We start from the raw sequence: 12376 nt of genomic DNA on the forward strand, positions 1-12376 counted from the left end.
CCCTCTGCTCTTGATTGAACCCCTTTTCTTCCACACTTCCACAGGAGACAGAAAAAAAGAGGCAACCACTTTAAGGAATCAATTAGATCATCTTCTTCTTCTTCTTCTTCTTCTTCTTCTTCTTCTTCTTCTTCTTCTTCTTCTTCTTCTTCTTCTTCTTCTTCTTCTTCTTCTTCTTCTTCTTTTCTCCTCCTCCTCCTCTTCTCCTCCTCCAATGGTTCCATGAACCACTTTCTCCTTGAACATTTTCTCACAGCTGGCACTCTCTTCATCAGAGTCCAATTGTTCTTGCTCCAATTTGGAGCCACAAATCAGAGAATGTAAGGGTTGTTACTGATCTTAGAGATGGTCTAGTCCAGCCCACTGCCCAGTCCAGAATCCACTACTGCAGTATCCCCAATAGATGGTCATTAGCCTCCACTGAAGGAGTTCATTCTCTCCCTAGGCAGACATTTCCACTGTTGAACAGCTCTCAGTGGTGGAAATGTTTCCTGCTATAGAATCATGGAATGAAAGGCTTGGAAGGGACCTCAGAGATCACCTAGTCCAACTCTCTGCCCAATGGAGGAATCCGTTATTACAACGTTTCTAGTAGATGGCCATCTCCCACCCCCGTTAAATAAGGACCTCCAGTGAAGGAGGGTCGAATCCAGGGCAGGGTTTTCATCTCATGGTTGTAGCCATTCTATTGCCTTTTTTGACACAAACATCCCCACGGACACTCCTGCAAGGACATATGCCAACAAAGGATATTACCCAAATGTTGGCACCATGATACCCATAGACTCCTGGATTATATTAAATGTAGTATTTTTAAAAAATAATAAAACAGTCCAAGACAGCTGAAATCTTTTGAGATTTCCACGATGAAAATATTCAGCAGATCTCATAATTGGGTGCCCAAACAGGTTGCTAACTCCTGAATTGCACATACTTAGTCACATTTGCAGTCACGCTTCTAACTCAATTATTTTTCCTTGCATTTGTGTCAGAAAGGAGGGACTTTCCTTACATCATTTTTAATCCACTGACAGAATTAGTCCGCCAACTCATTAGCAGTTTTCCTGATGCAGAAGCCATCTCATGTTGACAGGCATCTATTGCAAGCCACAAGGATGTCCAAGCGACGTGCATCTCATGACACCATTGTGCAAATGATGCAACCAGGTGTCTCCTTTGCACCATTTCCCAAGAACATAATTTGTGTCTTTTGCACAATGCAGTATGACTTACATGTCACCATTTCTCCTTCGTGGACACCCACGCTCCTATCTAAACCAATATTTATTTCTCCCACTCAGCATTTCATCAAAGCAAGACCATTTCCTGCTTTGAAATTGGCAACATTATTGGCATTGCTATTATGCTGGGGGAGAGAGCCAGCTTGGTGACTAGATCGTGAGTTCTAGTCCTGCTTTAGGCATGAAGCCAGCTGGGTGAACTTGGGCCAGTCCCTCTCTCTCAGCCCTAGGAAAAAGAAGGCCAGGGCAAACCACTTCTGAAAATCTTGCCAAGAAAACTGCAGGAACCAGTCCAGGCAGTTGCCAGGAGTTAAGATTGACTCAAAGTGCTGGAGACCTCAGGCTTGGTTTCCAAAGCTTACGGAGCAGTCGCCTTGGCCCAGGAGGGCTTTCTCAATAAACCCCTTAATTCAGAAACTAGTGGTCATCTTCACCATTCTACATTCATCTGAACTGTAATGGTATGTGAGAAAGACCCTGAGAAACGGGGGAAAGGGATGCTGCCTAGGGAACAGTCAGATAAGAGAGGGCATTGCCTGCAGTTGCATAACGGATGGAGAAAGAGGCTCAGAAGGGACCCTCCCTAGTTTCTTGGATTGTAAAGGAGACAGTGGGAGATTTGTACTTTCTGACTTGCAAGACTCTGTTAATGTAGCCTTACAATAAAGTTGAATTAGCTCATCTGGTCGTGTTTCCTGTTTGGTCTGGCTGGGAAAGCTGACATGACCCCAAGGCAGCCCAGCCCTCTGGAGTCACCTGGAGTCTCTCCTCCTTCCATTTTGTCATAGCCGTTTGTTCCCCAAACTCCCAATGGCCAGAGACCTATCCACAAATTGCCTCCTATGGCACTTATTTCACTTTCCTCTCACCCAACAAAAGCAACCCCTTTGTGAGTTGAATTCTGACGACCGTCCCTGCTGTTTGGGCTCACCATGGCAAATTTAGACAAGTAACATGGCATGGAGGGAGTGTTCATAAGCTGATTTTATTTTTATGGAAGGGGAATGAGGATTTTTGTTATTTCACTCATTGGAGCACTGAGTGAAGGTGGGAGGCTGCGAAAAAATTCAAACCACTCTCCAGTTGGCTGGCCTGGAGGCAACCAAGCATGGATGTTGGTTGGTGTTTTCCACAAGCTGAAGACACATAAAATATAGAGATGGTTCTAGGAAAATCTGCACAAATCTGAAAAAGGGGAAGATGGCCAGAAACCTTCTGAATGAGTTGAAGCATGAGTTATAAAAGCTTTGGAAGTGGCTGGGCTGCTGGATTGGCCAAAAGAGGAAAACGAACAGCAGCCATTTCCCCTGGACTAAGCAATTTTTCATACTTGTTTCTCTTCCGTGTGAGTTCTCTTGTGAATCACGAGCAAAAGTCTCCGACTGAAGCTCTGAAGGCAATAGGAGCACTGGAAAGGTTTCTCCCCAGCATGGACCCTCTCATGCCGCAGAAGATTACACCGGATACTGAAGCTCTTCCCGCACACGGAGCACGCATAGGGCTTCTCCCCTGTGTGGGTCCTCTTGTGCCTGACCAGGGTGGATTTCCGGCTGAAGCTTTTGCTGCAAGTTAGGCAGCTGTAAGGCTTCTCCCCGGTGTGGATTCTCTCATGCACAACAATGTTTGCTCGGATATTGGACGTGGCTCCGCAGTACGAGCATTTGAACTTCTGAAGGCGCTTCTTGTCATTCTTGAGGACCTCCAGGGTCTGGAGGAAGTTTCTCCCAAGCGCAGCTCCGGCGTTGTTGGCCCGCTTGCATTTTTCCATCCTGTGTTGGAAGAAGCTCTCGCGCTCTGCATCCTCACAGAGAAAAGCCTTCTCGGCTAGCTTCCAGAGGTAGCTGTCCTGGAGCTTTCCAGATGCCTGCTGATTTCCAGGTATCTCTTCTAGCTCTGGGCCTGGGAAAAATCTCATCTTGGCTCTTTCCAAGGACTTGGTGCCGGCTCCTGTTTGTTCCAAATCAGGCCTTCCCAGTTGGAAAGGTTCTTCTTCCTTCTCCGGATCATCATTTCCTATGGGGAGAAACAGGGGAGCATCACAGTCAGCAGGCAAGAGGCAGAATGCTTGTAAACCAGCTTATTAGCTTATGTCAGCCCTCTGGGTAGGGTAAGGTAGACCAAACTTGGAAACCAAAGACACACAAGCTAATACTACTTCTATTATAAGGTTATAGTAACAGAGTCTTGTAAATCTGAATGCACTTCCCCCCTCCATCCCTTTTTCTTCATGAGAACTAGGGTGGGTCATGTCTGAGACACTTTCTCAAGTTACATTTCTGCCCCGGACTCAGATTTCTTTTATCTGACTGTTGTCTTGGTTGTGGCTCTTCCTCCTGCTCCTCAAGGTTATTCCTTCTGCCCATTACAGCTCAAGACAGCATCTGGACTTACAGTGGCACGCCAGGAGCCACACTCCAAAAGGTAATGGGTGCAGCCAGCAGGACAACTCAACTTGGCTTGAGTACCTTAAGATCTAAATTGAAAGGAAGTAAGCTTAACATTGCTTCTCCTCAGCTCTGTGCTTAATAATTTCCCCCTTCTGTCACGTTAAACATGACAGGTTTGGTAATACCTGTTGGAGAGCCAGTTTGGTGTACAGGTAGTCTTCGTTTAGCAACCACAATTGGGACCAGCAGCTTGGTCGTTACACAAAGTGGTCACTAAGTGAAACATCACAATTTTACAATCTTACTTCAGCTTTTGTTTGCTTTACAGACCTGCAAACGTCATAAATGCAAGGATTGGTCATAAAGTTTCTTTTTCATCACCGTCATAACTGTGAACAGCCACTAAACGAGGCTGTCGCTACTGTCACTGTTGCTTTAGGCTTTTTGAGTCACTAGTTCTAGTGTTAGGAGGGCTATGGAGTCCCTTTTCAATTGTTTATTAATTTTTTCCCCTTTTCTTATCATGGAAGTTTTACTGTATTTGTTTTTTGGTTTTCTTACGGTGGATGCTAAAGGAGACTCTTCTAGGGGTGTATATGAACTGGATTCCAGGAAACAAATCACATTTGAAGCACAAATTGGTTGATTGAGAAGATTGGTACCAGAGACAGAAGAGAAAGAAGCCTTGAGAAAGATGGAATTACAAGTCCTCTTTATAGACTTATGCAAAATATCCTTTTATTTGGTAGGTTACAAGGCAACTACAGATACTTATTAGTCATGCAATAAAACATAGTAGTCAGTGTGACCAATAAAGTTAACCTTACTGATTGGGTAATTCATATGCTTATTGGGACACTTAATAAAGGGTGGATCCTTTGGATTAAACAAAAGTAATTACTAAACCCACTTTCTAACCTGGTTTTTGGTTCAAACATACCCCTAACAATTCTTCAGTGTTTTTATTGTATTTTATTTTGTTGTAAGCCATCAGGAGTCAGAATGATTTGGTGGCATGCAAATTGAATAAATAATGGTAATAACAACACCACTGCTACCTGCAGACCAGAATTTCTCTGTCATGTCTGTCAACCATGTCTGCCATGTCTGTCAACCATGGCTTTCAAGAACCTAACAAGGATTTTGCAGGGGGCAGAAAAAACAAAGGAAGTCAGTGTGGCTGTCCCCATGGGGGACGGAGGGTGTGACCCACTCCTGCGAAGGGAGTTTAATGAACGAAGGAAAAAATATGAAGCAAGGAGATTCTGCAGACAGTAGCAGGAACTAGATAGTCTTCAAGAAATGTTTTCTCCTGAAGTAAACCCTAGGTGGGCTGATGGATTGACACGGCCACCTTCCTCTCTAACTAGTCAAAACCAACTCTTACTTGCTCTCAAGGTGAATATTTTTACAGTGCCCAGAGGTAAGGAAGCCTCTCAAGAATTTCTGTGCATGTGTTTATGATGTAACATCATTTGACTATTCTTTTATAAATTACCAAAAAAAAATAGTTGAATGGATATATATGCCGGACGCATATTTATTCTGCCCTTGTTTCAACCCAAGCAGCCTTCTTTCTTTCTGGAGAACTGTCTGATGATCCTCGTTCTTTTTTATGGAATAACGGTGCCCCTTGTTAACATTCCTGTTGCTCGTTTCACTCGGAACATTTTCCCAATACTATTTGATCCCATACCAGACAACTCTCTTACCTGCTTTATGTTGAACAAGGATTCTTAAATCCAACAATGATTTCCTGGCAATATAAAATGGGGTAAGAGCAAAGAACGGGCCAGCTTTTAAATAGCAGAAAGAGGAACGATTAAACTCTGTAAAGCATCCTTACCCAGCCAACTGGCTTCCACAGAGAACTGCACCTCTAAAGGGCTTGCTGACTCTTGCTCAGACTTGGGGACATTCATAACATCTTCCTCCAAGGGCCCTTGGTCCTAGTGGGGGAGTCGAGAAGGAGACAGTGAGAGGATGTTTCTTAAGGATATTTGGGGACCTGTGCGCCTTCCCACTCGTACCCCTTTTGATGAGCAAAGAATAAAGCCATACATTAAAGGGCAGGGCGCTGACAGAAAAGGCAACCAGACACATCTGGATTTCCACAAAGGATTTTGGGATGGAGCAGCAGGAAGATGCTTTGGGGGAACGAGCCTCACATCTATTTATTTATTTATTTATTTATTTTATTTATTTATTATTAAATTTGTATGCCGCCCATCTCCCCCCAACGGGTGACTCTGGGTGGCTCACAGTTAAAATCAGAAACCCCATCAACCATTAAACCCCCCCCATAAATAGTTAAAATAAATGAATCCATTAAAAATCAAATAAGGACAACAAACCCTGTATATAAATACTAAAAACGTTCAAGATGACGGGGGGGCAAGGTCAATCACCCCATAAGCCACCTCCACTGGTGTGAGCCCCCATCTGGCCCCCAGGCCTTCCGGCACAGCCAGGATTTCACCCCTTTCCTAAAGGCCATGCGCGTGGGGGCACACCGGACCTTGGGAGGCAGACTGTTCCATAGGACGGGGGCCACAGCAGAAAAGGCCCTCTGCCTAGACCCCACCAGTCGAAATTCCTTGACCGGTGGGGTCTGCAACATGCCCCTTCTGCTGGACCGAGTGGGGCGGGCTGAAGTAACCTGGGCGAGATTTAACCCTTGGGTGGGGGGGGCAGAGGGCTGCAAAGCAGAAGGATCTATATCCTACTAAGGAGTCAGAAGTAACGGGGGCTTGGCTTCAAAGGGGGGGCTCTGAGGAACCGGGAGAGGAGACGGGGTGTGAGTTTCAGCAACAGGCAATTGCCCACCCACTGCTTCAGAGGAAACACTGCAAAACTGGGACCAAATTACACGCAGGACCGCCTATCCCCAATGGATCCTGCCTGTCCCACTAGAGTGGGTCATCATCCTTACTCTCTACTGACAGCTAGAGATCTCAGGGAATCCCCAGACCAGGAAGGGCTGGGCAGAAGACCCAGGGAGGGGCATCACCATGTCAACGTAGAGGGACAAGGTCAGTTGAGGTCCAAAAAAGCAGGAAGGAAGACTTTAAGCACACTCCAAAGTAAATCAGCCAATTCTCTCTCTCTTACGGAAACGCTGGGGGGGGGAGCGAAGAAAGAGGGGGAGTTCGTAGGTAAGCAGAACCAAGTTGAATCTCTCCCTTCCTAACAAAACCCTTTCAGGATGTTGCTAGCAGACATTTTTGTCTATCGAAATGCTCCTTCTCTGTGAAGGCCCGCCGAGCCCCTTCTGTCTTTCAGAAGCCAGAAAGGTCGGTCCTATTTTGACAGGTCTTCAATGCACAACAACGTTCCTCAATGCATTCCTCAATCCACAGAACAGCCTAACCCTGGTTCACCTAGACCCCTGAACAACAATGAAGCTTGGTTTTGATTTTAGGTGATGGGCAAACCCACCCATTATGGTTTAGCATTATGGGATACCCAGGCCACTGCATCTTGTTTAAGAAAAGATTTGAAAAATCACGCGGTTAAACTTTGGCCTGAACTAACTGGGCTGACTGCTATTTCCAGAAAAATGGCACAAAAGGGTCCATCCTATTCCCTGTGATGGAAACTTTGGAAGAAATCACCCCATAAACCTGGGATCCAGAATTCAGCAATAGAGCCAGCAAGGCTAATAACCACTGATAGCTCATCCTCTGAGTTTCATTGATTTATTTGTTAGATTTTATTTCCTGGCTTAAGGTGATCTATGTATCAGAAGCTCAAGGTGATCTATATATATAATGTTCCCTCCTCTCATTTTTCCCTATGACAACAACCCTTGAAATATGTTGGACTAAGAGGGAGGAAGTGACCCAGAGACTTTCTGTGGCTAAGAAGGGACTAGAACCTAGGTCTCCCCACTCCTAGTCCAGCATCTTCACCACTAGATCATGCTGGTTCTTGGGTTGAGAGAGAAGAAATGCCCCAGAATGCCCCCAGGGAGTTTCTGTTGCTATGGGTGGAGTAAACCCTGGGTCTCTGCTCTCATAGTCCAAAACCACCACCATTACATCACACTGCCATGCTGACAGTGGCTTTCTCCCCACCCCCAGGGTGTCCTACAAATGCAAAAAATACTTCTTCATGACTGAGTCAACCTCTTTCTGGGACTCCTGGATTTCTTGTGAACAACTATATACTTACCTTCTGTTTCTCAGGCTCTTGCAGTAACAAGAGGAAATCCTCAGCCAGAACCACAGCTTCTGCACAGGTTTCCGGACCCCACTCCCGGACCCAATTTTGCATGTCCCGGGGCAGGATAGTCAAGAACTGCTCCAGGATCAGCAGCTCCACAATCCACTCCTTGGTGTGCTTCTCTGGCCTCAGCCACTGGCAGCAAAGTTCTTGGAGCCGCTGGCAAATCTCTCGAGGCCCCTTGGCTGCCTGATAGGATAGCTGCCTGAAATGTTGGCGCCACTTCTCAAAGCTGGCTGTGTCTTCTTCATCCAGAACTTCCACCTTCACAGGCTGAGATGAACCCAGATATCTGCAGGCCTGATGGCTGTCTCCAAGGAGGTCAGGCAGGGCCTGAGGCAGCCCCTCTCCACTGGACCCCTTTAAGGAAACCTGGGCAGTCTCTGAATTTCCTCTTGAAGCAGGGTTGGACAACTGCAGGGGCCACCATTCTTCTTGGGGAGACTTGACCACCTTCAAGACCTTCTGCCACTGAGTTCCCCAGCACTGTTCTAACCCTTCATCTACTTCTTGTTTGATTTGTTCAGGAGCAACCCATGTCAAACGTTCTCGAACAGCCTTTGCTTGGACAACCCCCGGATTGTGTCCTCTGCCTTCTTGATTTCTTTCCAGTCTGGATCTCAAGGGGTTTTGCGTTTCCATTTTGAGTCCACCCTCCGCTTCTGGGATTAAGAGTAAAAAATCAATCACCTACTTAGCTAGCATTACTAGCTGTGACCCCTACAGTCCTTAGGGTGGGCATTCTTGATTGCAGGGATAGCCCACCCCCCACTCCCAAAGCAGTCCATGATTACTAAAATCCCAAAACTTCAGTGTTCAGGAAACTTTTCACGAAGAGCCTAAATTAAGCTCAGCATGAGCCCCAGCAGGAAACATTTCACAGTCCAGGGACTGAACTGAGAAGTCTTTCTCTTCTATAATTTACAGTTATTATATATTATGACAAATATACTACATAGAGTGAGAGAGATTATTTGGGCCAATATGAGTCAAATCCTCATTCTTAGAAGTTATAGTAGATTCAGTTGCATTTGCCGTTTCTTGTTGATTGAAGGGAACCAGCAAGAAAGAAGATTTATGGTAAAGATTTATGGCATTACAGGTGAAAACGGGGTGGTAGTGATATCACCATGAAGGAAGAAAAAAACAAGGCAAGTTAAGGAAAATTTTTAAAAGATTACTTTGGAAATGACCACCAAAGGAGAGAAGTGACTGAGAAATAGCCCAGACCAGTGTTTCTCAACCTTGACAACTTTAAGATGGGTGGACTTCAACTCCCAGAATTCCCCAGCCAGCATGGCTGGCTGGGGAATTCTGGGAGTTGAAGTCCACCCATCTTAAAGTTGCCTAAGCTGAGAAACACTGGCCCAGCCAGTGTTCAACAGTGCAAAAAAAAAAAAAAAAGGTGGGGAAACAACAAAAAATTGTCTCTTTCCTACCACACCATGATTCTCACACAATTGTAAGATTTTCTTTTCTTTTATACACTGCCCAGAGTCACACTATTTTGAGTTGACAGCCATACTCATGTTATAAATCACTCACTCAATCAGTCAAAGTAGTGATACAGATAGTCCCCAACTTATGAACGAGTTCCGTTCCCAAGGTCTGTCCTTAAATTGAATTTGTATGTAAGCCAGAACAGTATATTGTATAATACTGTACAAGTAGTATGGTGTAATGAACTCGAACCATTATGTATTTAACTCAGATTTTGCTACAATAGGCTCCGTTCTTAACTATGAGCCGTCTGTAATCCGGGCGTTCTTAACCCGGGGATTACCTGTACTGAGGACAAACTTTTCTAACCAAATCTTAATGCCTGGAGACAGGCATGTGGGAAAAGGCATTGAGGTTCACATCAGCTCATCCTAAGGTTTCCCTCCCTCATCCTTAGTATTAAGTATTAATAATTAAGTAATAATTAAGTAGTATTAAGCATTATCTTCAGGCTCTTCTCTGGCTGTTGCATCTACAGTATATATTCTGAAATGTTTTGCCCTGCATTTGATTTGAAAGCAAAAAGGCTGTGGTTTTGTCTGGTTGCCACCTAGGGAAAAAAAACCCACGTGGTTTAAATGTTCAGACTGAATCCAAGGGGTTGGAGTGTGCAAAAATAACTGGACAGCTTTAGCACCCCTCCTGGGCACACCGAACAGCCACAATGAACGGGTAGAAAGGTGGGACAGAAATGGATTAAATAAAAATAAATAAGATACACCCAACTCCCCATGCAGATAATTAAATTCCAGACACCAGGAAAGGTAATTGAAAGCCCCATGATGACAGCTCTAATATAACTTACATTAACAATTTTTAAAAATATATTCCACGGGGGTCCTCAAGGCAGAAAAGCCAGCGAAATGAAACACACCAAAAACATCCTGCGTGATCTGAAGGCCCTTTTGATGTTAGCGGGCTTCAGAGCCCATCAGCCTCATTCTGGCCAGTCGTCAGAGATTACAGGGGTTGAAGCCCACCCATGTTTAGATTTTTAGACTTAGATTTCTGGCCTGAGATCTAATGCAGGCAAAGTCGATCTGACGTTGGGGGTCTCTGCTTTTTTCGGCTGCCCCGAAATCATAGCACCAAAATTCAGCAACACAATCGTTCTCTGATATTTCCACTTGTACTAAAGCACACATTTTCTTTTAAAAACACACAAAGCAATCCATAAGGGGGGGGGTGGAGAAGAGAAAGAAAATCTGCCCCTAACTCAAAAAACAAAAACGAAAAAGTTTGTAGCAGAAACCCTTACAGTCCCCAAACTCCTAGCATCGGTGACAGAAGGATCTGCTCCAAATCCAGAATTCTCTGTGACAGAGAAGATGTCACAGGCAATCAGTTTTTAAGTCCCGTGACCCATCGCTAAGCCGAGTTTGGGTTTATATGATTTATTTGAATGTATTAGCCACCCAGTTCCAGTGGACTCTATTGTTTATGGCCTGTATTTGATCTATTTTTATTGTCAGCCGCCTACAGTCGCATATGTGAGATGGCGGCTACATAAATCAACAATAAATAATTTTTTTTAAAAAAAAATCTACTCTGAATGCAAATTTTTTTCTTAGAAAAAATAAAGGACAAACCTGAAAAAGGGGCAAATCTGAAAGAGGTTCCTAATTCATTATGTTTATGACTTTGCTTTGCAGAGGAAATGTCAAGAGCAAACCCCAGAAAACCTTTACAAGAACACATATTCTGATCAAAATATCTAAAATCAAACCGTATAGGTCAATGTATTTTAAAAAGTCACTTCGATTTCTGTATATTTCCCACGAATGTGAAAGTTCACTGGTACCATCGGCAGAGTAAAAGTTAAACGACCACAGTAAAGGACAAAGGTGAGTTTTTGGAAAAAAAACCCAAAAAGACAGCTTTCTGAAATAAATAAATAAATAAATAAATAAATAAATAAATAAATGAAGGAAGGAAGGAAGGAAGGAAGGAAGGAAGGAAGGAAGGAAGGAAGGAAGGAAGGAAGGAAGGAAGGAAGGAAGGAAGGATACATGGCCCCTGTATCCATGAATAAACAGGAGGAAGGCCTAACACCCCAGGCTGAGTTGAAAGCATTTTGAACTTTGCAAAACCCAGCTACAGATTTTTTTGATCTGTTTTTCCATTCATTCAGAGGATAAAATGACCTGGTTGCGTTAATGAGCTACCCCTTGCATAGCAAACTCAGTGCGACGCTGTCATCGGATTCACGAATTATTTTCCTTTGAAGCAGCATGACGCTCATCATTTTTTCCCCACCCTTGGGGAAGAGGAACCGGGGTGCAAAAGACCCCCCTATTTGCAATCTTACTGTCTGGCCACCTGCCTCTCTCTCCCTCCGATGGATCGCCCGCCTCTTTGAGCCTCGGTACTCGCCTGGTCCGCGCACCTTCTGCATAGCAACTCCCCAGCGAGCGAGGCTGCTGCGCCGCGGCTGGCAAACGAGCGCGCGCGCACCGGAGGGGAAGTTTCCTAGCTAGGAAGGAAATCAAGAAAGGACAGGAAGGTCTTTTCAGAGGATGCAGGAAGGGGGATGAATTTGGCAAAACTCCCTTGTTGGTCTCATTTAGGCAAAGGAGCTCTCTGGTTTTAACCCCCGGAGAGTCTATAAGGATTGACGACTATGAGAAAACTCCTAGAAATCAGTGTTTCTCAACCGTGGGAACTTTAAGAGGTGTGGACTTCAACTCCCAGAATTCCCCAGCCAGCCATGCTGGCTGGGGAATTCTGGGAGTTGAAGTCCACTCATCTTAAAGTGGCCAAGTTTGGACAACACTGTTTTAAGAGATTTCCAGAAGATCTCTCTATTGGGTGAATATATAAACCAGTGTTTCTCAACCTTGGCAACTTTAAGAGGGGTGGACTTCAACTCCCAGAATTCCCCAGCCTCAAACATCAAGCTTTGGTCCTGAAGAAACCATGGCTGCAAACCAGGGGTTTATATATTACACACACATGTGCGTGCATCAATCCATCAATCAATCCTCTGTGGCCTTAAAATTAGTCTCTCTATTGGGTGAATATATA

At 44.7% G+C, this 12376-nt stretch overlaps 1 protein-coding gene across 4 annotated transcripts; it reads right to left on the minus strand.

Moving 5' to 3' along the window:
* Positions 1 to 2207: 2207 nt before the first annotated feature.
* On the minus strand, positions 2208 to 11861 carry LOC103052097 (zinc finger and SCAN domain-containing protein 9-like). 4 transcript variants are annotated; one of them, XM_088129636.1, is made up of 4 exons: positions 11726 to 11861; positions 7802 to 8514; positions 5475 to 5577; positions 2208 to 3254 (listed from the first exon to the last, which is right to left on the minus strand). In XM_088129636.1, exons 1-4 carry the CDS (start codon positions 11745 to 11747, stop codon positions 2566 to 2568), a joined length of 1527 nt encoding a protein of 508 aa, XP_087985762.1. In that variant the 5' UTR covers positions 11748 to 11861; the 3' UTR covers positions 2208 to 2565. The 4 variants fall into 4 exon arrangements, with proteins under 4 accessions (XP_087985762.1, XP_087985765.1, XP_087985763.1 ...); XM_088129639.1 differs by having other exon boundaries at positions 11739 to 11836; XM_088129637.1 differs by having other exon boundaries at positions 11676 to 11831.
* Positions 11862 to 12376: the final 515 nt, after the last annotated feature.

This window comes from Python bivittatus, unplaced genomic scaffold (genome assembly GCF_059951505.1).
Source record: "Python bivittatus isolate LINGU-HERP-01145 unplaced genomic scaffold, Pbiv_v1 ctg000810_np1212, whole genome shotgun sequence".
NCBI lineage: Eukaryota > Metazoa > Chordata > Lepidosauria > Squamata > Pythonidae > Python > Python bivittatus.